Here is a 24,335-nt window from a genome sequence, read left to right as displayed (position 1 = left end):
GCAGAAAAGTTTCAGTGTCACTGTGGCTTATATCCAATCACACAAATAAAATGAGTCCCATGTACACCCTATGCTAACATTTAAGACTGATATCAAAAAGTGACTCAATTTAATCAGTCACTTCACATGTTGTCTTATTATGGCCATACTAGCCGTGCAGCTATGCTTACGCTATGGTCTGAATGAACTGTCAGCTCAGCTGTCACGTCACTGTCAGTCAAACTCAGTTTAGCTCGTTTTTAGGTTAGATTGGAATGAAATTTCGGGGTTTTTAACTATTTATTTCTATTACATAATTGTAATACTAAGCAAAATGCTACCATAAATAGAGCACGCTCTTTGAGCACTTTTAAGTGTCCCAAGTTTCCTAGGAAATATAATTAAATGTGAGTATTTTAAAAATTATAAACTTTATTGAAAAGTATCAAAAGTGATTTATATAAAAATAACCAAAAAATATTCCTGAATGGTCGACAGGGTAATGAAATGAGAAAAAACTTAACAAGTATAATTTTTTATTTTAGATATTAAATTATTATGACCTCTAAAAGATTTATGTTAAAATTATATGATAAATTCACCCATGCCACTCAGCAAGCATTCAGTCGCAAATATCTGCTTTACACGAACTTGTTTCTATCCACTTCTATCTCGGTGGTGGGAGACTCGCTGGAGCAGCAGTATGAGCTGCACCAGGGAGACATTGAAGCTTTTGATGGCAAAAGAACAGCCCATATGGGATTCTCTGGCTTCACAGCGGGCATCATTTGCCACAACTGGTATATTTACTTAGACAAAATCATTACTGGCAGGACCTTTGGCATGCTGATGAAGAAACTATTGTTAGACCAATTTATTTGTTCACCGGTTGTGATATTGTCCTTCTTTGCAACTGTGGCCATATTTGAAGAAAGCCCTTGGAAAAACTTTAATGATGAAGTCAAAGACAAGTTCTTGACACTGTATGTAGCTGAGTGGACAGTGTGGCCCCCAGCACAGTTGATAAACTTCTATTTCTTACCTACAAAGTTCAGAGTTATTTATGACAACACTATATCTCTTGGGTATGATATTTACACATCCAGAGTGAAACACAGCAGTCGGTATAATGAAGCCATATCAGCCATTAAAGAACATGAACATGGGGACCACATAAATAAGTCTGAAACCAAAGAGTAAAGAAAATTACATGCTTTAATTTTAATAAGACTTCATTGTGAAACCTAAATAATTGTGTATGGAAAGGCTGTGATTTATTTTTTATTGCTTGTAATCAATAAAGTAACTTATTCCATGACACTGATTGTTTGATTGTAGCTAGAAGAAGTGGCTAAATCTAGATTATTTTTATTTTCAGATCTTTCTTCAACATGCAGTCCTTGGGAGTGACCTGGAGGCGAGTAGCCGCCAACGCATTCAACACCAGCTCAGCTAAAGTAAGGAGAATTGGGAAAATAGCTTTCAGTGATAAATACTTGCTCTACACCAATGTCAGCATCTCCGTGACTCTCTCCAGTGTTGGGGACCTACTCCAGCAGCAGTACGAGATCTTCACTAAAGAATCAGAGAAAGTAGACACCAAAAGGACCACACACATGGCCATATCAGGAGCTACTGTAGGAGTCCTCTGCCACAATTGGTACAAAATTCTAGACAAATTCATTGTAGGCAAGAGTGTCAAAATGGTTTCTAAAAAACTTATCCTAGACCAATTCATATTTTCACCTGTAATGCTAGTTATATTTTTTGGAACTTTAGCTCTCTTTGAGGAGGAACCTCTGCAGAATTTCAAAGATGAGCTCAGTGATAAGTTTGTGACTCTTTACCAGGCAGAATGGATGGTGTGGCCACCTGCTCAGATCATTAACTTCTACTTTTTACCCACAAGATTCAGAGTTTTGTATGACAACACTATTTCACTAGGCTATGATGTGTACACTTCCAAGGTAAAAAATAGTGCTCCAACGAAAACGAAACCACTGTTAGAGAAGGCTAAACTAGACAAAAATGCCAGTACTTCAAGCACATCTTGACAAATAAACACTTCTAGGCAACATTTTTTTAGCCAATTGATAAGCGACAAAATGAAATAGCTTCTATGACCGAGTGCATTTTATTACGTAAAATATGATATGTAGGTATATCACGTTTATCTATGTAAATATTATAGGTAGAAACACTAAATAATATTTCTCATCAAAATCTGTAAGTATATGTTTTAAATCTAAGTAGATAATCTTTATATAATAGCTATATATCTTTACCTTTTGGTATGTAAGTATTGTATTTAAATCTATTAATTTATCATTTCGACTATGAGTTGTCCACATCATGAAATGAAGCTGTGATAATCATAATAGTCTAATAATAACTATTTCTAATTATGTATGCAATACAAAGTACTTATTTATAAGTAGGTAGTTACTTAAAATATTATTGATATTGTAAAAGTTACCTACACTAGATACGAGCTAGACATTACCTAATAAAGTAATTAATGCAACGTTACTTTTAATTTTATTTTTACCAATTTAACACACATCACTTAGCTCATCTCACCTATTTACTTCGGAGTCAAAAAGGGGTCTTCGGCTTGCGAGCTTTTCCTGTTCGTCTTAAGGTTGCTAACAACGCTCTGAACAACCGTATTCTCGAAGATTCTATCCGGCCAACCTTCAGACCTTCTATTCCTTATTTCACTGATGACCGGCATTCGACTAGCTCTAGGTGTTCCCCTATGGGAGCAAAAGGACCTGGATCTTCGGTTTTGTCCCGTCCCTAGAAGGCTTGTAAGGAGTTTGTCTAACGCTGCAATGTCCTCGGGGTTGGTTCCTTTAGCCGGGTGGTAGCTTGGTGGACGGTCCGGGTTGATTTGGCTGAGGCGGTTCGGAGATGAAGTCTTTGAATGGAGGCCGATACTTCGTATTACCTGAAATTTCGGAAGCAGAATTAAATAGGGAGATATCTAATGAGGGTAAGTTCGCTGAGACAAGCCATTATTACCTATAGGGTAGTAGTGTTATAATTAGATAATACTATAAAGTTACGACAATATCAATGGATACATACGTTACATAGGTGGGATGCCAAGGGCTAGCTCTACGCCAAACTCGTGCCAACAATTATTTATTTGGCTGAAGCTACCGTGTTGAATTTGCATTATTTCAACTATTACCTATAACATATTATAGTGCACCAGAGGCCACGGGTTTACGGCATATATTCGTTTATTCTCAGGTCTTGGTATTCCCCGTAGAATGTTAATAGCCCCGCCCTAATTAGTACGTTATATACCTATACCTACGTTTAACATTACATCTTTGGGCCCAGCTCAACTCACCTCGTCCGCATTGTGGCTCTGGTAGCTCATGCGCTTGACCTTCCGGTAGGTCTCGTCGTCCTCCAGCGCCTCCTGCACGGCGGCCTCGAGGCGCTCCTTCACCTCCGAGTCCGAGGAGTTCAGGTCTTCTAGTACGAGCCTGGAAGGAAGGGTTTTGGTGCTTATTAATCTTATTATGTTAGTTTGTCGTTTCTGAGTTTACAGTTTTCGTTTCCTGTGGAAATCGAAACTATCATGATAGTTTTGAAAGAAAAAGGAAACTTTTATCGTACCTATTTGCAAACTATGAAACCCGTTGAAACCTACATACCTATGTATGGTAGGGATATCGTTATCCGCTAAGTTGAAAACTTGCGATGATTTATTACCTCCAACCGAATGAGAGGGGTTTTATAAGTTTGACGTGCGCAAGTTACGGTAACCTTCATATTAGCATCGTAGTTCCGAATTACATAAGTAAACCAATTTGAATACTATATTTGAGTGATTAACCAATGGTTCTTACTCGGCCCGTTCATCCTGTTCAGCCTTAAGGTTGGCCTGGTTGGCCTCCCGCGCCACGCGGATGTCCTGCTCCCAGAACCTCCTCAGGTCTGGAGTGGAGGTGTACGGAGCCGCCACCTCCTTGATCTTCAGGAACATGATCGCCGTTATGTAGATGCAGATCACGTTCACTATTGTCAGGCAGCAACTTACTATTCCTGGAATATTGGTAAAGTAGCTTTGTTATATACTCTGAAGAGGGCTTACAGCTTTCTACCGTGCTTTAGGTAGGTACTCATGCGTACTTGTTGTAAAACTTGAATATTCTAAAGTTGGCTTTCTAATGGAATCAAATCCCCTCAGCCGTTTATGAAATCGAAGTTAGGAAACTAGTCCATAGAACCAGCTAGCATAATTGCAAGCCTTTTTGATTTTGATTTTGCATTGATACTTAGGTATTCCTTAATTGTTTATATTTATAGGTTTATCTTATTAATTTTAATGTACTCTTACCATTAACAGCAAACTCAATAGGCAAGTAGTCATGGTACAAGGGTGTGTATGAAGAGTTTCCAGTGTAGGCTTCACCCTTGATGTGGGGGATCTTAACCCCAGGATTCAACAACCAGATGCAAGCCAGGGCCCAATATAAACCCTGAAACATATGTAGATCAAATCGATAATATATTTAACCCTGAAACAATAATATCTATGTACCATTGGGAAAATCCATGATGGCCCGATTTCAAAACAATATTAATTGCGCATCTCGTCTTGAAGTGAACTCACATGCAAGCTTTAAACGGTTCTATTTCCCGATAGTTCCTACCGAATAGGTCATAAAACATCACATTGGAAATGGAATACACTTACGCAGTTGACAACAGGCGGTAGTAAAGATGCAGATATGGCAATACCGATGAGTGGACCAGCACTTCCCTGCAATAACGCCAGTGCTACTCCAGTACCGGATGTCAAGGCCCATAAGACACCCATCCATAAAGATCGAACATTTCCTCTGAAATTATTGCAAAAGTAAGAGTAACATCCGTACAGTTTATATTTAAAACATATATTAATGCCACGAGGGTTCTACCTTTTTTGGCATAAGATTTATTTGCCTAATCTCGTATTGCATAGTAACGTTTGGTCAAAGTCTCGTTACGCCGAAAATCGTATGGCATAAATCTCGTTTAGTAAAAAGTTATTTCGCATAACATTGTTTAGCCTAATAATGGTATGGCCAAATCTTGAATAGCCTAATAATGCTATGGCATAGGTTTATACAAAGTAATAATATTCGTTTGGCTTTAACTTTGACGGAGCGTCTCCCTACATAGCGCAAACTGGTGCCTTGTATTGTTTCCGCTGTTTGGAAAACGCTCCGCTCCGCTTCGCTGCGCTCCGCTTTGGTTTTGATGAACATGTGCACCTAACACGCTCCTCCTCGCTTTGCTCGTCGTCGCACCTATTTTTAGGTTTCAATCTCAAGGGGTTTGTAATAATTATATTGGTCGTTAACTTTCGTTTTTTTGATCATACAACATAGTGATTTTCGGAATGTAGGAGAAAAATACCACAATTTGTACATTTACTACATACTTAATATATTATATATTAAGATAACATTAGGAGAAACAAGATTATACATATACAAGGTATAGACGAACATTTTGAGCAAACGAAACTTAGGTGTTTAAAGATTGTGCCTAAAGAGTTTTAGACGAAACGAGCCTTATGCCACATAAGTCTTGGCAAAGTGATTGTTCGGCCAAAAAAGTTTAGACCATACGAGTTATGCGAAATGAGTTTTGGTCAATAAAGATTATGCGAGATGAGCGGAACCCTGCCACGAGCAATAATCTTCTCACCTTCCTTTCATCTCTTCCGTTGGCCAATCACCAAAACCCCATGGCATGTCAGTCGATCCCAAAATTAGCCCGAAAATGAAGCCAAATAAGAGAGAAACGAACATTCCCAAGACCAAACTCTCGAATCCGCTTCTGACGAGGCCTCTGTCAGAAATAATTGTGCCGAAAGTTATGGACATCACTGGGCCCATCAGGGGTGATACCAACATGGCTGCTACGATGTTAGATGCGTTGTTTTCCACAAGACCGAGGGCTGCTAACGAACTGAAATCATTAAAGATATTCAGGATTCACGGAAACTCAAAGATTAGGAAATTAAATTAACAATTTGCACGTGCAATATAGGGAATTTAATTCCATGTGCGAATAGCGCATACTCGGATTTCGCAGACACCTTAACTCAATTACCTAACATTCGAATATCATCGATATAAATTCTACGAATCGGAAACTGCATTGGAAACTCTAAAGTTAGTTTCCTGCACATGCAGTGAACTAACTATATCTACCTACTTACACTTTATGTACCTACAGTCTACGTAAATTAGTTCAGACAATGAAAAGGTTCCACTGAGAAAAGACCCAAATTACTCCTAATCGGAAAAGGCTAGCCTAATGACGCCTTTAACAGAACATCAGGATATTACCAATTAAAAACGGTGATATTTTGTATTTTTTTTTTTTAAATATATATTATGTAGTTGTCGTTCGGTGTTGGCATTTTGTGAGTGTTTTTTTTTTATTGCCCGTGAGTATAATGTGTTGAGATTAACATTTCAATTAAGATACTTACTCAGCAGTAATGATCAGAGTGAGGTAGTCAAAAGACAGCTCCCCTCCTCCTCTGACGCCATCTACAACCTGCTTCACGGTCAGCTTTGATCTGATGGAGTCTACAAATGCGCGCCAACGTTTAGCATCCTCGGTCTTCCTGGAAACAAGAAGCATTTCAGAAGAAAAGCTTTAAAGGAAATGATTATTTTATTGGATCTGAGCAACTTACATGATGACTTCCTCGTCGTCTTCTTCATCAAGATCGAGAGCTGAATGCACGACGCTGCATGGTAAAACGCTGAAAATTACACATATTTTAGTCTTACGCAATACATCTTTATACATACCAAAGGGAATCACCGCATGAGGTAGAGTTACGTGAAATCTCATTCACGCTGTTTATTGCAAGCCATTGGTAGATGTTCACAAACGTAGGTAGGTACATTGCAGGGCTTATTGCCTTTAACTATAATATTAGCTATGGACTAGGCCTAAACCCTTCCTTCATTGGAAGGAGACCCGTGCCCCAGCAGTGGGGACGTAATGGGTCGTGATGATGATAATATTAGCATAATTTTTAAATTCATCATACATAGCCTGCAATGCATGTCTACTAATAATCACTGTGTGAATCCAATTTGATCTTATTACCTGACAATAGACTTGCAGCGGACGCCGACGCCGAGCTGCGTGAGGCAGTGCAGCAGGGTCTCCGTGCGGTCGCCGGCGGGCGCGGGGAACACCACCTGGAAGTAGTTCCCGGCCGCGTCGCTGAGCCACACCGCGTGCTCTACGCGGAGCTTCTTCAGCAGCTCTTGTAGTATCTGGTGTGTAGTTGGTCTATCATACATAACCCGCAATGTATGTATACTAACCTTTCGCACTAAGAGCCCTCGATGCAAACGCGATACCGTCGCGCTTCTGTCGCGATGCAAACGTGATCAAGGCAATCCTCCCTCCATCCTTTCCCGACGTCCGCGTTGCGCGTTTGCATCGATACAGTCGCGATGATGTAGCGCGTTAGTGGCGCGTTGGAATCGGTTCTGTCGCTCGTTGCAAATGCCACTAACTCGCGTTAGTAGCGATGCTGTCGTGAATCTGCGAAACGAGCGACAGCATCGCTACAAAAAGTCGCCGTGGGCGATGGCTATAAATAGCGTATGATTCTGCCTTTACCTATTCGTCTACAACGGTTGCAACTTGACCTAATTACCTGACAATAGACTTGCAGCGGACGCCGACGCCGAGCTGCGTGAGGCAGTGCAGCAGGGTCTCCGTGCGGTCGCCGGCGGGCGCGGGGAACACCACCTGGAAGTAGTTCCCGGCCGCGTCGCTGAGCCACACCGCGCGCTCTACAAGGAGCTTCTTCAGCAGCTCTTGGAGTATCTGGTGTGTAGTTGGTACATTCCTGGGCTTTTTTGCATAACCTTTGAATCTATCATACATAACCCGCAATGTATGTCTACTAACCTTTCGCACTAAGAGCCCTCGATGCAAACGCAATACGAGTACCTTCGCGCTTCTGCCGCGATGCAAACGTGATCCAGGCGCAATCCTCCATCCATTCTTTCTCGACGGCAATGCTGTAGCACGTTAGTAGCGCCTTAGCATCGCGTTGCAAATGCGACTAACTCGCGTTAGTTGGTAGCGATGCTGTCAAGAATCTGCGAAACGAGCGACAGCATCGCTACAAAAAGACGCCGTGGGCGTTTGCTCTAAGCAGCGTGTGATTCGTCTACAACGGTATTACCTGACAATAGACTTGCAGCGGACGCCGACGCCGAGCTGCGTGAGGCAGTGCAGCAGGGTCTCCGTGCGGTCGCCGGCGGGCGCGGGGACACCACCTGGAAGTAGTTCCCGGCCGCGTCGCTGAGCCACACCGCGTGCTCTACAAGGAGCTTCTTTAGCAGCTCTTGTAGTATCTGGTGTATACTTAGTTGGTGCATTTCTGGGCTTTTATTGCATAACTTTTGAACCTTTCATACATAACCCACAATGTATATCTACTAACCTTTCGCACTAAAAGACAGAAGCGACTGAATAATGGTTACGTGGGGCGAAGACACAAAGCTAGCGACCACGTCGCGACTGTATCGATGCGAACGCGATAGCCTCGCTACAAAAAGTCACCGTGGGCGATGGCTCTAAACAGCGTATGTTTTTGCCTATATTCGTCTACATTGTTTGCAATTTGACCCTAATTACCTGACAATAGACTTGCAGCGGACGCCGACGCCGAGCTGCGTGAGGCAGTGCAGCAGGGTCTCCGTGCGGTCGCCGGCGGGCGCGGGGAACACCACCTGGAAGTAGTTCCCGGCCGCGTCGCTGAGCCACACCGCGTGCTCTACGCGGAGCTTCTTCAGCAGCTCTTGGAGTATCTGGTGTATAGTTGGTCTATCATACACAACCCGCAATGTACGAGTATGTCAACTAACCTTTCGCACTAAGAGCCCTCGATGCAAACGCAATACCGTCACGCTTTCTGTCGCGATGCAAACGTGATCCAGGCAATCCTCCCTCCATTCTTTCTCGACGGCAATGCTGTAGCGCGTTAGTAGCGCTTTGGCATCGCTTCTGTAGCGTGTTGCAAATGCGACTAACTCGCGTTAGTACCGATGCTGTCGAGAATCTAAGAAAAGTGCGTCAGCATCGCTACAAAAAGTCGCCGTGCGCGATTGCTCTAAGCCGCGTGTGATTCTGCCTATACCTATTCGTCTACAACGGTTGCAATTTGAACCTAATTACCTGACAATAGACTTGCAGCGGACGCCGACGCCGAGCTGCGTGAGGCAGTGCAGCAGGGTCTCCGTGCGGTCGCCGGCGGGCGCGGGGAACACCACCTGGAAGTAGTTCCCGGCCGCGTCGCTGAGCCACACCGCGTGCTCTACGCGGAGCTTCTTCAGCAGCTCTTGTAGTATCTGGTGCATAACATTTTTTTGTTCATTGGTTTTTATTTCACCGGATGCTGCCGTTATGTCAGAGTTAAAACAAATATGGAATTTGGATTGTTATATTGCTAAAGAAAGAGCAATGAGGATATTGACCTACCTTTGGCTCCAGCACTGATAAAATTACGCTTTGATTAATTTGTCTTTGCAAGGTAAATATTAGATACGTGCAGTAATAAGCCTCTATCATTAAAAAAACTTAAGTTCGTGTATAGTAAAGGTATACCTAATCGAAACCGATAACGATGTCATGATCATTATGACTATACCAAATATAAAAGGTAGAGCTCCTTTAACACACGGAATAAGTAGGTACCATATTTGTTTAGGTAGGACTTCGTCTAGTTAAGTAGTTATCGTCTATGTACCAATAAAGCAGTGGTTGAACTGTATGTTTGTACCTAGTTAATTACGAAAATCTACTACATAGTTTAGGGTTAATTAAAGGGTGAATATACTTGGAATAGACAGAGGGCCTTAATCTATCAATGCATTTAGCTCTGAGAAATTCGGCTGCTTGCCAATTTGGGTGCGACAACGGATTAGCACAATTAATTACTTACACTTTCCATAGTGATAAACTCATCATCTTGTTTGATATTTTCCATCGTCGGATTGAATCCTTCGTTGTAATACTGCTGCGTCAAATGTATCGGGATTACTTTGGACTTTTTACTGCGCAGTTCTACTTCTAAACGTGGCTGCTTTATTTCTCCATCTTCAATCGATATTATATCTTTCGGTTTTCCAAATTTAAGGATATGCTCGTAATTGCTTGAGGGTATGCAAACTATAAAAATTACGCCTGCAGGCATCTTGATAGGGTCAAGACAAGATGCTACTCTTGAAATAAGAGCGCAACTAACTCAGGTTGACAATCTAGATGCTAATTCACTAGAGGAACACTAATTAAACTTGACATTTGAAATGATTAATGATAGGACGTTAATTAGTGATGGTTTTTATCTGCATCCTAAGTCGTATCCAGGCTTGTATTTCATACCTACTTATTTTTCTTTGGCAGTATAAATACATTTTTGTGACCAAGATAAATGAAATAATTGTAACAAGACAGTAAAACTCTCTGTAAGTATAGTTTGTTTACAAATTGTATTAAACACTTAACAATAACGTACTAAAATAATTATTAAATAGATATGGGAACTTACTATTATTTATAAACATGAGGGATGTTAATTAGTGCAATAAAGAATTGTGAAAAAGGTTTAAATGGTTACACATCAAAAGTGGTGTTTGTTAATTGTAAACTAGATCTTTTAGAATTCGCTGTGTAATTAAGGGACGGATCTATGGTAGCTGGTTCATCTTTAGCAGATTCTGTATTTTCCGCTCCAGAACTTAAATTATGGAAGCTATATCTATTTTTAAATGTTTCTGGATTGTTTTCTATTAGTTTCATTGGTGTAACTGTTATATCGCTTTGGTTTTCAATAGATTCATCGTCTTCTTTTTCTCTGATGACTTCGTAGAGAGAATTTTCAGTGGGAGAGTGCGCCAGGCTAAAATATAATATGACTTATAATTATTATATTTGTTAAATTGTAATTAATAGAATCCAATGATGCATTGATTATGATTATACGTTTTAATTGGTAACGTATGGATACTTACGAATCATTGAGATCTAAAAGTTTTTCAACACTTTTAATCGTGGTTCTTAGTGGTGGTCTTCGGAAAGTAATGGTATCGTTAATGCCGTTATATATGAAGTCCTTTTCAAGCGTTGTTTTATCTATTATATTATTGCTTTTGCTATTACTGATATCGTACAATGTTTTATCGACTGGCTTTTCATCAAAATTATTGTTATCTTCGTGAACTTTCTTGTCCTGTTCGGGTGGAATGATCTCTTTTTCAAATTCTTCAGGGTTATACCATTGGCTACAACATAACAAAGTCATCAAAGTTATGATTATTTTATTGCAGTAACTACTTAGGAATACAGGTATCCTAGGTTGGATAAATATAGCCACACACAATGTAGTCTGAAGCTCTTTGGCAGATGCCGACTTTAACAGTCGATAATTGATGGCTGGTCATGACGATGTACCTAAATTATGTGTTATGTACAAGAGCATTCAGACAATACGTCGAAAATCATTTCTTTCTACATATAGTTAAATTAAGTTCTAATGATTAGGGGGATTTTTTATTTATTTATTTATTTTATTTAATCCTTTATTGCACAAATATAAAAATAAGTGTACAAAAGGTGGACTTAATGCTACAAGCATTTTCTACCAGTCAACCCACAGGAGGTGCAAGAAAATTTTATTATAAGGTGTGCAAATATTTTGTGGGTTGGTACCTGTTTCGTAGCTCGTTCCAGCTGCAAGGCGAGTCCTGCTTGCGTCTGCTGGTGTCGTGCGTCCGCTGGCTCGACCCCCACCATGAAATAGTACGTCTTTCCAGTGTAGATACTTCTTTTACCTGCAAAATACAGGATGTGAGTAGATATTTTTGTTTCCTTAGTAGGGAAAAGCTGAACTTTTCACCACGGACACTACTTAAAACCTGACAAACCCTAGACAAGCTTAAGTAATATTCTAAGAAGATGTTTTTTTTTCCTTTTTTAGTGTTTGGTCTTTAAATGAAAGTTGCTCAATTCCTTTTGTAATTCGTAAATCATTAATCTTTAACTTCCATCACCCATTCCACCTTCCACTTTATTTGATGAAATCATCCATCCACCATCTTCACACACCTTATAAACCAGTACACCGGCGAAGAAGATGCAGACAATGTTGACCAGGGTCAAACAGAGCGACATGGCGCCTAACACCGCGAGCTCCACGGCTGGGTTGTCACTGTAGCGCCGGCTGGTGACCACGTCGTTCCAGCGAGCCTCGTCGTCTAGGAAGAAGAAGTGGACTAGGGACATCGCCCAGAGGAGGCCCTAGAAGTGGATAGAGAGATTTTATGAATATTTTATGATACAAGAATGAATTAATGAGTTATGATTTTTATAAATATAAATGGATAGGTATACAAGAATGAATCTGTAAATGTGAGATGCCGCTATTGAAAGGTAGCTGCAGCAGAATTAAAACGTCAGTAATTTAAACTAAGTATATTAGCTAGGACATTATCATTAGGGATTTCTAATCAGAGAAATATAGTTGAAAGATTTTTTTGACGAATCTTGTAGTGGCTTTATGCATGTTTATAATTATTATTTTAAGATTGAACAAATTTTTTTTTTCAATCTTGTTCTTTTCATGTTATGCCATGTAGCACAGTACATGTCTATAATTTGGGCTCCAGCTCATGCCGATGGCAGATGCCTCCGTGAACTCACCATGTCATTTTGGCTAATAGCTAGCTATAGTCAGCGTCAGTAACTCACAGCATTAACAGCAGGGGGCAGCAGCGAGGCGGAGATGGCTACGCCAACCAGCGAAGCGGTGTATTCGCCCAGCACAGCCAGAGCCACGCCCGCGCCGCTCGGGACCGCCACTAGCACGCCCACCCAGAGGGAACGGACCTCGCATCTGAGGAATAGGTTTTCACTTAACTAGCTGCCTCAGCCACCCGAAATGGGTGTTTGCCTCAGGTACAAGCTAGTAACACCACAAAAATGTTTAACGCGTGATTAGAATGATACATAGTTAGGTATTTGACAGATTTTGGTATAAGGCATTTGAAAGCGCTAACCATTTTGTAGAGCGCTTCATTTGTCGTCGTAAGGCCTAAGAACTCGCCGCTGGCCTCTATACTGTCTACGAGGACTTGCTACTCAAAGAGGTTCTTACAAGGTCAGAGTGTTCGAAAAAGAACCGTCTGTTGTACGATGAAAAAATCTGTAATAAAATTTAATACTTAATTCGTTCTCTCGAATTGGTTTTTTGGTCACAATTCCATAACGCAATGGGTAATACCTACATTATTAAATCTGAAATACACTTACGTATAAGTAAGGAATACAAATGTTAGATAACACAACGGTACTGTATAGCACACTCTGGTGTATAAATGCGTGTCTAATTTCTAATACATAGTCTTGTTTATACGCAGTATTCTTGAATGGATGAAAAGGTGCTACTGTACGTATTGTATGAGAATTAAAGGAAATATACCAGCTCCCTCTTGATAACTGTGGATTCAATGGACAATAAACTTCACAGGCAATGCATATGATAAGTAGGTTTATAACTGACAAAAGTCTGCCTGTAACCTACATACGTGTATATATTCGTTGTATACTCTATCTCTAAGTATTATGTACGTATACGGTCCTCTTTTGTTGAAAAGCCATTTCACTCAAGAATGCGTAATTACATTCCGTAGACGTTAAGACTGACTGAACGAGATGAGTTTGCAGATATATGCATGTAAGTTTGCATATAATTATTATTTCTCATTCTGTGTGTGCACTAAATATGACCACCGAATGGCGTAGTGGTTAGTGACCTGACTACTGAGCCGATGGTCCCGGGTTCGATTCCCGGCTGGGGCTGACATTTGTTTAAAGACAGATATTTGTACTCGGGTCTTGGGTGTTGATATTTATATTTAGTATCTATCTATAGTGCCACAAACTTATCTGTTCCGGTGAGAGCGAACTAAATTGGTCCATATAATCTATGTCATGTCAATATGAAATTCATTAGTAAGTAATGAGGTATGGACCAATTTAGTTCGCTCTCACCGGAACAGATAAGTTTGTGGCACTATATCTATGTATTTGTGTAGATATATCAGCTGTCCGACACCCATAACACAGGTTCTGCCTAGCTTGGGGTCGGATGGCCGTGTGTGAGATGTCCCCACATATTTATTTATTTATTTATTATTTATTTACGAGTCTGGTGATCTCACATATTCTCGGCCAAATAAGTCTTTTGACTCCGAGCACTGCGATTTTATCGTCACTCGTCAGAGTCACTGACTCTAGTGGGGATACGGGTACATATAAAATAGTAGGTATGAGAGAAATAATATACAGGGTGTTGCAATCGTGCTATTATGGGCCGAAAAAGTGTAAGTGTGGCTTAGGGGGAAAGTTCTAAATAACGCCTCTACAACTAAAAATAGCTATGTGGATGAGAAATTCTACTCCCATAGTGAAAAGTCACGTGGCCAATAAAGTTTCTAAGGAGAAGCATGTTTTTTCACATATATTTACTAAGTACTGATGTATCGAGGCCTATGTCCAGCAGTGGATGATTGGCTGATGATGATGTATCGCAACTGTCATCAGAATGATGTGTGTACAACATCGACACATGCTAGAATCATGAAAAAAAACATTGAATTCAATGTTTTTTACGCAGTTTAACCAACCTGGATAGCATCTCATACGTAGGCCAGTCACCGACCCCGTACCGCTCGTCCATGGCACAGATGGTGAGACCGAACGAGAAGCCGATCATCAGCGACAGGGTCAGCCCCAGCAGCTCGTTCTGGAGCCCGAGCCGCTGCAGCGATCGGTCCTTCACTGCCGTGCCGAGCGTGCCCGCTGTTATTGGACCCTGGGGGTTTATCGCCAAGTTAATACAAAGTAATAGTTGAGTACGTACCAATGAGTATTCAAATTCGATATAATTTGAATACTTAATTCGGTGTAATGAAGATCTTCTCTGTAATGATACATAATTATTTTATTATGTTTTTCTATCTCTATAGATTATTGTGATTATTACCAAAAAATAATCCGTGACAATATAAATTTAGTGCCACATGAAAAGGTACCATATTAAAATTTATTCACTAACAGTTTGAAATTTAACTAAAACATCAACTTGATAAGACAAATATAATCTAACGAATGTGCCATAGACCTATCAGTATTGGTGCACTAAAAGTTTACCTTTAAATCTGGGTCTGAGTAATGCCGATGCCGTGGGAAGTTCATTTGGAAGCTATGTAACTGCCAAGTGAACACTTGGTTTGGTTTCGTGCCAATAAAGATAAACTTAACTATCGACCTTTAAAACTGTAAAATATGACTCTTTTGGGAAGATTGGTGAATGGGCTAATGAGCCTGTAATTATGACTGTAGATAAAGTACTTTTACTGAAAAGGTCCTCACCCAAACGAAAACTCACCATCAGCGGAGAAATTAGCATACTCGCAACGAGTATGACAGTTGAATTTTCAACCAGACCAATGGCAGCGACGAACGCGGCAACGGTCAACAGGAACAGCCAATCAAACGTGAGCGCGCCGTCGGCCCTGACGTCATTGAGCACTTGTGCCAAGTTGGTGCGCGCGCGCACTGACGAGGTGAACCGCGACCAAGCGGAGTCCGTGTCACTGGGACGAAAAAAAAATCATTTTTCAGATACACATTGTGAACAAGTTCATAGTTACAATGTACTTAACGGAAAATAAACACACACACACTCACGCCTTGTACTCCCTTGCGGGGTAGGCAGAGGTGCATTGCTGCACCCACTTTTCGCCAGTGTTATGTTTAGTCCCAATATAATAGGGGCGAGCCTATTGCCATTTTACGGGCACATCCAAGACCCGAGAACAAATATCTGTGTTTAAACAAATATCTGCCCCAGCCGGGAATCGAACCCGGGACCTTCGGCTCAGTAGTCAGGGTCACTAACCACTACGCCATTCGGTCGTTTTACCGGAAAATCTTAATGTAGTTCTGGATGACAATACACTTAAATGTTCCTTCATCTTTATAAATCAAATCCTTCACCAATCACAGCACCGTGTGGAGTGCTTCAGTGATAATCCTCATCTATGTCACGTAACAAAAGAAAAACGCTATAGTTACTTGGTGTACCCAAGTAAATTAGTAAATTTTCATGTACGTATTGCTACGGCGCGTCGTAGCAGGGTCCGTAGCAGCAATCGTACCAAGCGTAGCATTACAGGAAGAGGCCGTAACAGCGCATAGCAGATAGGAAAGTGACCTTTGTAGGTCCTCCTAAATTTTGCAGTTCGATACCTATCCTTACTAATCCTTACTAATCCTTACTAATATTATAAATGCGAAAGTAACAGTGTCTGTCTGTCTGTCTGTCTGTCTGTTACTCTTTCACGCCAAAACGACTGAACGGATTTGAATGAAATTTGGTATACATACGGTCTAGCTAGACCCTGGGAAAGAACATAGGCTACTTTTTATCCCGGAATTCCCACGGGAAAACTTTTTAAGGCGAAGCGAAGCGCGCCGGAACAGCTAGTATTAAATAAGTAATTAAAAGTAAGATATATTTCATTGTTGATTAGGTACACGTTGTCCGATAAAATAGATTTTAGGGTAGGGTAATATAATTTAATAATTTACAGTTTTATTTTCAGATTATTATCTTACACACCGAGTTCATAACAACCTGTCTGCTTTTTCCAACGGAAAAATACCTTCGTATTTTTTAATACCAAGGCGAGCAAGGGTGCTCTGAAAACCAATTAAAATTCCTTTCTAAACTTTAAAGTTATTATGCTGCTGCAATAGAAAAATGCTTGGCTCCTTGGGGCGCGTGTTAACATCGCGCCTGGTAATAGGATGATAAGGAATAATATAATTAAAATTTCATATTTACTGGGAGGCACACTTGGATGATAATTTTGGCTGCCTGTCTCTGCACAACTGATAAATTGGAAACCTTTGGTACCTTCTGCCAATCGATCAGTCAAAAATCAGATATGACCTATTATCCGTTTTTAGTTAAAGAAATAATGTAAGTACCCACATTTTATCACAGATGCCCTCATACCTGGCTGTAACTAAGTAGCCGGTAGTGACTAGATGAGGAAGACCGAGGCAAGAGTGTGTGCCTATCTGCTGTACTTTGTTTCATTACCACAGTTAGTACCGCAGCCGAAAAGTTGCTGCAGGTATTTCTTTAACCATTTCGAAAATGAGAGATGGACTCGTTTAGCTTTTAGTTCGGTCCCTAAAGACAACTTCCCAAAAGGCTATATTATTATACTTATCCATAAATAATATATTACTTTGTCTATGATTATTATTGGCGGTTGACGAAGACACTCACAGCTCGACCCCGGCCGCGTCCCCCTCACCCCCCCTGGATACTCACAGCATGACCCCGGGGGCGTCCCCCCGCCCCCCCTGGTAGTACAGCGTGCAAGGCAGCACGCTGACCGCTGATTGGCTGCGGCCCCCCACGCCGAGAGCTCGCAGCACGGCCAGCGTCTCCTCGCACGAGTGAGACTTGACGGAGAACGTCACCTGAAGGGTAATGGGAAATCGGAGGGTTAAGTTGGCTATAGGTACAAGTAAGTGCTCCTACACACACACGGCGCCCATGTGACTCCTTCACACGATGCAGCCGCCGCCGCCGCCACGTATATTTGACATATGCTAATTGTTATGTAGGAAACATCGTGGAGGTATTGTGGAGATATCGTGTGTAGGAGACGGTGTGCCGCATAGGTAGATCGTGTATGGCCTACATTAACTAATTCTAGCCGTATTTACGAAAGATTCTAACAATATACAGTGTACAGTAGTGTATGTATTATACTCTTGCACCACAACTACCCTAATCCTTTTTTTTTTTTCAAATAAAGAGGATTGTATTGTGTTGTATTGTATACCTCCATTTTAATTACCTGCTTGTAGACCACCCAAAACAATATGCAATATCTAGAACAATAGGTGTTCTTTTGTGAGCACAACTCATAACATTAACACGAACACTTTGTATGCGTCACGCGTGTCGTTATGTCGTGGATAGTTGCGAGGAAATACTGAGGAGTTCAGATTCCTATCTTTCTAATAAGTCAAGAATAATGGTCTGGACGATGGTACTAAAATGACGTCAACTACAATTCTAGTAGGTCGGTATTTTGTACAATCGGGGGCAAAAGAAAACTCACGACCCCTCTAGGAGTGAAAATGCTTCTGAGTGATTTCAGGTTTCTCTGCCCCCCGACTTTATCTATAATATAAAATATTTAAGTCTGATGTAAAGTTATAAATCATTGGTACATTTATATAATTGGCTTATAGGTAGATTCAAAAACTATATTATTTTTACGTATGTTGGTACAAGGCTATTTTTTAAGTAGAGTAATGTAATGGAGACCATTTTACAATCATTACCTTTTGTTCAAATCAATACTTAACCTGAATAATTGTGTGTATTTACATAGCATATATTTCTATCTATAAGTACCTACACCTACATGTAAGTACATAAATTCAAGAAAATAATTAGTGCGTTTTTGCAAATACTTTTTGTCTTGTCAGCGTATTTACTTTAAATAATTATAAATAATGTACATACTTAGCACGAGTCGTTCGTCAAGTCGCGCGCCTTAGACTCGCGCGCCACGCGAGTTGGCATCTTCTGTTTTTTTATATCGTCAACTCGCGTGCCCATGTAAGTACGGTCAGATGCAAACGAATTGAAACTAAAAAATATAGTTAAATATTGTCTCCCTGGCTGATTAGCATAAGAAGGTACCGACTTTAGTCGCCATTAAAGTAGATGCTTTGATTTCGGGATAAAGATACAATAAAGCCTATGTTGGAAGTGCGGAATGAGGCAAAAGGGGATGTGACCTATGACGCATGATACCTAAGTTTGCTATCTCTCTCATCCCGTGCGCATGTTTTACCTGGCATAGCTATATCCTTCAAGTTTTTGTTGCAAAAACCGGTTTAAAAGGTTAAAACGTAATTGTTTTAGTGACTTCGTTTTAGTGTTACTCCTAATTCGAAGCAGAGATGTACAGTGCATTACTTACAGTCTACAGTACAGCGCAAAAATATTAAAATGTTGCAGTTTTTACTGATTTTGATGTATTGTGGGGGTAAGCCTCTAATAAATTAACTTTACTATATTACCAAGTCTACTTAGCCGTAATATAAACACAGTGTTACGTTGTGTTACCGTTATATTAAATATCGAATTAGCACTAAAATTTAAAACAAATTTCGTTTATTTCATTGGTCAAAGAGACAGACCTAACTGTAACAATTTGAAGTTCATCGCAAGCAGATCCATCCAGTAATAAAACTGCACATGAAATCATAACATCCCAGCGAGGAAAGTCGGTACTGCTTCGTGCAGGTTATAAATATAACAAAGACCGAACAAATAAAAATGGTTCCTGTGTTTGGAGGTGTTCGAAGAGAACAGTTTGCCAAGCGAGATTAATTACTGATTTTATTTTAAAGTAAAGTGCTATAAAATACCCTATACATTTTAAGTAGTTACCTTTTAAGCATAATAAATTATAACTTTTGTGGCTGACTCTACATATTTTCACAGTCGAGCGAGTTGACGACAAAAAAAGTAGGTAAATACGGGAGGGGCAACTCGCGCGTGGCGCGCGAGTCTAAGGCGCGCGGAGTCCTTCGTCAAGTCGCGCGCCTTAGACTCGCGCGCCGCGCGCGAGTTGCCCCTCCCGTATTTAACTACTTTTTTTGTCGTCAACTCGCTCGACTGTGAAAATATGTAGAGTCAGCCACAAAAGTTATAATTTATTATGCTATTTATGCGTAAGGTAACTACTTAAAATGTATAGGGTATTTTATAGGACTTTACCTTAAAATAAAACACAATACACATACACAGTACATCAACATCAGTAAAAACTGCCACATTTTAATATTTTTGCACTTTACTGTAGACTGTAAGTAATGCACTGTACATCTCTGCTTCGCATTAGGAGTAACACTAAAACGACGTCACTAAAACAATGACGTTTTAACCCTTTAAACCGGTTTTTGCAACAAAAACTTGAAGGACATAGCTATGACAGGTAAAATTGGCGCACGGGATGAGAGAGATAGCAATCTTGGGTATCATGCGTCATAGGTCACATCCCCTTTTGCCTCATTCCGCACTTCCAACATAGGCTTTGTTGTCCCGAAATCAAAGCATCTACTTTAATGGCGACTGTCTAGTCGGTACCTTCTTATGCTAATCAGCCAGGGGACAATATTTAACTATATTTTTTAGTTTCAATTCGTTTGCATCTGACCGTACTTTACATGTACTTTACATGGGCACGCGAGTTGATGATATAAAAAAACAGTAGATGCCAACTCGCGGGTTCTACCTTTTTTGGCATAAGATTTTTTTGCCTAATCTCGTATTGCATAGTAACGTTTGGTCAAAGTCTCGTTACGCCGAAAATCGTATGGCATAAATCTCGTTTAGTAAAAAGTTATTTCGCATAACATTGTTTAGCCTAATAATGGTATGGCCAAATCTTGAAAAGCCTAATAATGCTATGGCATAGGTTTATACAAAGTAATAATATTCGTTTGGCTTTAACTTTGACGGAGCGTATCCCTACATAGCGCAAACTGGTGCCTTGTATTGTTTCCGCTGTTTGGAAAACGCTCTGCTCCGCTTCGCTGCGCTCCGCTTTGGTTTTGATGAACATGTGTACCTAACACGCTCCTCCTCGCTTTGCTCTTCGTTGCACCTATTTTTAGGGTTCGATCTCATGGGGTTTGTAATAATTATATTGGTCGTTAACTTTCGATTTTTGATCATACAATATCGTGATTTTCGGGATGTAGGAGAAAAATACCACAATTTGTACATTTACTACATACTTAATATATTATTTATTAAGATAACATTAAGAGAAACAAGATTATACATAGGTATAGACGAACATAAATTTGAGCAAACGAAACTTAGGTGTTTAAAGATTGTGCCTAAAGAGTTTTAGACGAAACGAGCCTTATGCCACATAAGTCTTGGCAAAGTGATGGTTCGGCCAAAAAAGTTTAGACCATACGAGTTATGCGAAATGAGTTTTGGTCAATAAAGATTATGCCAGATGAGCGGAACCCCAACTCGCGCGGCGCGCGACTCTAAGGCGCGCGACTTGACGAAGGACTCGGCGCGCCGACTTGACGAATGACTCCTTAGCACTATACACAAACAATCATAATGTCTGGTGCTTGTTCTTACCTGCCAAAACGCATTATTTTTGGTTTCACTCCAAGATGCATTTTCAATGTTCAACCGTTTCAGCACTTCAGACAAAATCTGCAAAAAAAAACTTATATTTAAGTACTTAATTTCCCTGCTCCTTATACTTACACAACAAGTAGGTATCATTATGTACTTGTATGAATCGCATACATAAACCGTCAAATAATTATTAAAATTATAGATATTACCTTAGTAATAATATATTGGTCTCGTGGAGGAAAAACAACATATCATAACCATCTTAAACACACTGACTTTTAAAATATACAATGGTAAAAGTACTTGCCTATCAAAAAAACCTAAGTATTACGTACTAAGTACACTACAAAAAACCTAGGTAAGTATATTTTATAGTAATTTCTGTATATGTTGTGGCGACATCTATAATGAATACGCGCAAGCATAGAAAGTCAAGATATAGATCCAGCAAAGAGATATCAAGGACGACCAACAGATGGCATGGAAGAGTGAAAGCAAAATACCAAATCCTACATCGCGGTATCGAAGAATTACAGCTACTCAGTATATACAGAATCCCGACATGTAACCGTCGGGCAGTTGCCCACCAAGCTAAACCGCCCAGCTTGGTCGGAGGATCCTCCCTTTTTAATGGAGGAGTGGCAACACCTTCGCTCCTCCATAATGTAATATTTTACCAATCAGAATTTAAGTTAACAAATAAATAATATTATAAGTTTACTGTGTACAATGAGAGGAAATAGGGTTTCCCGTGTTGCGGACATCATGTTTCGTTTATCGTCACTGCTGGATGGATTTCAACATAACTGGCACAGATAAATCTCTCTATGTAAGTAATTTATTATATAGGACGGACGTTACAAGTGCATAAGTAGTCAGTCGTAAGAGGGTAAACTGAGAGGCTCAGTATAAACAACTTTTGTTCTCGTTTTTTTTTTCAGAATTGTGAGTTACAGTAAGTAGGTAGATGTTAGCAATCCTATACAAATGCCTCCTGTTCATGACATGTTTCCGTTTTCATGAAACATTGTTATGCGCTTTACAGGGGAAGTCCCCCGCTTCTCACCTTCGTAATACGTCACGAACAAATGACAGTCGTGTGGGATTTATTCGTATAATATTGGGCTGATTGAGCATTTAATCCTTCTGTTACCTATATTCTTTGTGGTGGGTTTTGGTTTGTAATTTTTAAGTAAGTACCTATACAAACTTTGAAATATAATGGTGGTTTATCTGTCAAACAATAAGTCTATATATTTTAGACATGTTATAGTCAGCAAAAGAGATGGCTACCCCCCAAGTGCCATCAATATATTTCACTAGACATGTTAGTCAGCAAAATAGATGGCCCCAGTGAAATCACTTTCATTTTAAGATCAAATTTAATGTGACATAGAGCTTGTTTATATGAAAGTATCGATCGATAACATAATATTCTTTGATTCGCCTTCTATCTACCTCCTTTTAGGGTCAATCTGTTTGTTCTGGGGGTCTGATCTTTTTTGTTGACTGTACGTACTTACGCTATACAACTTACAATTTCCAGAGGAGTGCTGGCGTGAAAGGCGAGCAAGATGTCCAAACCACGAAGTGAACTTGTGATTTTCAGTTTATTTTTCCTGAGCCCCAAAACTTGCTTCAGCTCTTCCCACGATGTTAGATAATTCTCCTCATCCAAAGAAAGTTTAATGTCACTATCACTTTTAAACCTAGATTTGTCGTGCAACAAGTCCGTCGATTTGCACGTGGATAGTGAGATACCATTACCACAGTCTTGAGATCCGTCGAGGGTAACTTTGGGATTGGTTGAGTCTTTAAATTTATATTCACTGGACTCTTTCGATTCGTTCGATGGGTCTGTAGAAATACTCCCGCTCCTCAGGTTGAGCTCATACTCCTTTTTCGGTATCAACACTATGAACAACACAGCAGCCATTATTGTAATAGCGATATTAGTTATTGTCTATTTGAAAAGCGCGTCTTTACTACTGTAGGACGGTGAGTCAAGTGGCTGTCAGGTGGTCGAGGTGTTTACAAAACAACGACACAACGAAGTGCAATATCTTAGCGCAGTTTTGAAATGTCATTCATTCTATTATAATGGAAAACAATTGACATCCGGTGTTTGGTATTTAGCGGTTGGTCATTTGCGCTTGTTTTTGGATTAGCACCTAAATTGGCGTGATCCGTGATTACGTTTACTAAACTAACTGCTACTGCTACCTTAGTGGTTTGATATTACCTTAAGTATAGATAATTATGGTCGTTTTATATAACTAAATATGTAAATATCTAAATATACAGATTCATTTATGGTATACTTGGCGTATAACAAACAACAGCTAAACAACTTAGTTATTATCTTTTAAATTCAATGAGGCATTGCATGGTATGTAATGCTGAAGCTCAATATCTTCTACTAAGTATAAAAAATCCCACATAACTCCGAAGAAAAATTGGGACAAAATTTATATTTATCTATATGTAGTACCTACCTAGTACCTACTTACTTTTATTTTATTTACAAGTGTACATAAATAAATAAAATAAAGAAGAAGGTACCTTCTTAGCTACCCGAATGTCTAGGTTCTCTTAAAGCGACAAGTCCAGGGCTAAGTCAATTTGCACCTGGGTCTAAGTTTGCAGAACTCTCCAGAAGTCTGTTGAGAGACGAAAATGCTAAGTCGAGTGAAGTTCCAGTGAAGCGCTGCGTGTTTTGAAACTATACAATGCCAGAACGCACCCATAGTGTAATAGCACTGTATAGTTTCAAGTGAAAAAAAATAATATTTTACTTGAAAATATACACGATTAGTGCGTACTAATCGCGTATACTTTCAAGTTGGGATTTCCTGAATCGTTCTTGAAAATATACATTGCTAGTACGCACATTGCTTCATTGGCGTACTTGTCGCATCTAATTTATACCTACATGCTGATTCAGATATACTTAACTATTTCGGTAAATGTACATGACTACAATTTACTTGTTCTGCCTGTCATACCTATATAATGTTAATAAAAA

At 39.9% G+C, this 24,335-nt stretch overlaps 4 protein-coding genes across 5 annotated transcripts; 2 read left to right on the top strand and 2 right to left on the bottom strand.

The window, feature by feature from the left end:
* Positions 1–212: 212 nt before the first annotated feature.
* LOC105393792 (mpv17-like protein 2) lies at positions 213–2,508 on the top strand. Its single transcript, XM_011565598.3, has 2 exons — positions 213–386; positions 1,358–2,508. Exon 2 carries the CDS (start codon positions 1,371–1,373, stop codon positions 2,031–2,033), a length of 663 nt encoding a protein of 220 aa, XP_011563900.1. The 5' UTR covers positions 213–386; positions 1,358–1,370; the 3' UTR covers positions 2,034–2,508.
* LOC105393791 (mpv17-like protein 2) lies at positions 521–1,327 on the top strand. The gene has a single exon (XM_011565597.3). The coding sequence runs from the start codon at positions 538–540 to the stop codon at positions 1,177–1,179; it is 642 nt and encodes a 213-aa protein (XP_011563899.3). The 5' UTR covers positions 521–537; the 3' UTR covers positions 1,180–1,327.
* A 40-nt stretch (positions 2,509–2,548) lies between the features above and the next one.
* Positions 2,549–10,408, bottom strand: LOC105393800. Of its 2 annotated transcripts, XM_048631613.1 has the most exons (10): positions 9,980–10,408; positions 9,214–9,386; positions 6,698–6,766; positions 6,488–6,625; positions 5,695–5,958; positions 4,697–4,841; positions 4,337–4,478; positions 3,846–4,041; positions 3,341–3,479; positions 2,549–2,929 (listed from the first exon to the last, which is right to left on the bottom strand). In XM_048631613.1, the coding sequence occupies exons 1-10, from the start codon at positions 10,229–10,231 to the stop codon at positions 2,564–2,566; spliced, it is 1,884 nt and encodes a 627-aa protein (XP_048487570.1). In that variant the 5' UTR covers positions 10,232–10,408; the 3' UTR covers positions 2,549–2,563. The 2 variants fall into 2 exon arrangements, with proteins under 2 accessions (XP_048487570.1, XP_037974828.2); XM_038118900.2 differs by lacking the exons at positions 9,214–9,386; positions 9,980–10,408 and adding an exon at positions 7,120–7,344.
* Positions 10,409–10,507: 99 nt separating this feature from the next.
* Positions 10,508–23,423, bottom strand: LOC105394633. Its single transcript, XM_048631757.1, has 10 exons — positions 22,848–23,423; positions 21,308–21,385; positions 17,444–17,595; positions 15,485–15,692; positions 14,721–14,908; positions 12,784–12,928; positions 12,142–12,333; positions 11,746–11,867; positions 11,049–11,318; positions 10,508–10,936 (listed from the first exon to the last, which is right to left on the bottom strand). Exons 1-10 carry the CDS (start codon positions 23,244–23,246, stop codon positions 10,651–10,653), a joined length of 2,040 nt encoding a protein of 679 aa, XP_048487714.1. The 5' UTR covers positions 23,247–23,423; the 3' UTR covers positions 10,508–10,650.
* Between the last annotated feature and the right edge of the window lie 912 nt (positions 23,424–24,335).

This window comes from Plutella xylostella, chromosome 29 (assembly GCF_932276165.1).
Source record: "Plutella xylostella chromosome 29, ilPluXylo3.1, whole genome shotgun sequence".
NCBI classification, from domain to species: Eukaryota; Metazoa; Arthropoda; class Insecta; order Lepidoptera; family Plutellidae; genus Plutella; species Plutella xylostella.
This window is presented reverse-complemented; position numbering and strand designations above follow the sequence as displayed.

Bases quoted from the DNA above. Each gene is read 5' to 3' on its own strand.
- LOC105393791 (XM_011565597.3), top strand. From the start codon at position 538: ATGACCTCTAAAAGATTTATGTTAAAATTATATGATAAATTCACCCAT.
- LOC105393792 (XM_011565598.3), top strand. From the start codon at position 1,371: ATGCAGTCCTTGGGAGTGACCTGGAGGCGAGTAGCCGCCAACGCATTC.
- LOC105393800 (XM_048631613.1), bottom strand. From the start codon at position 10,231: ATGCCTGCAGGCGTAATTTTTATAGTTTGCATACCCTCAAGCAATTAC. The intron at 6,767-9,213 runs GTAATTAGGTTC...TGTAATTTTCAG, and splicing joins CGCTGCAAGTCTATTGTCAG to CGTTTTACCATGCAGCGTCG. The intron at 4,042-4,336 runs GTAAGAGTACAT...CCAATATTCCAG, and splicing joins TATTGAGTTTGCTGTTAATG to GAATAGTAAGTTGCTGCCTG.
- LOC105394633 (XM_048631757.1), bottom strand. From the start codon at position 23,246: ATGGCTGCTGTGTTGTTCATAGTGTTGATACCGAAAAAGGAGTATGAG. The intron at 15,693-17,443 runs GTGAGTATCCAG...TTTTCGTCCCAG, and splicing joins GACGCCCCCGGGGTCATGCT to TGACACGGACTCCGCTTGGT. The intron at 12,929-14,720 runs GTTGGTTAAACT...CCTATTCCTCAG, and splicing joins ACGTATGAGATGCTATCCAG to ATGCGAGGTCCGTTCCCTCT.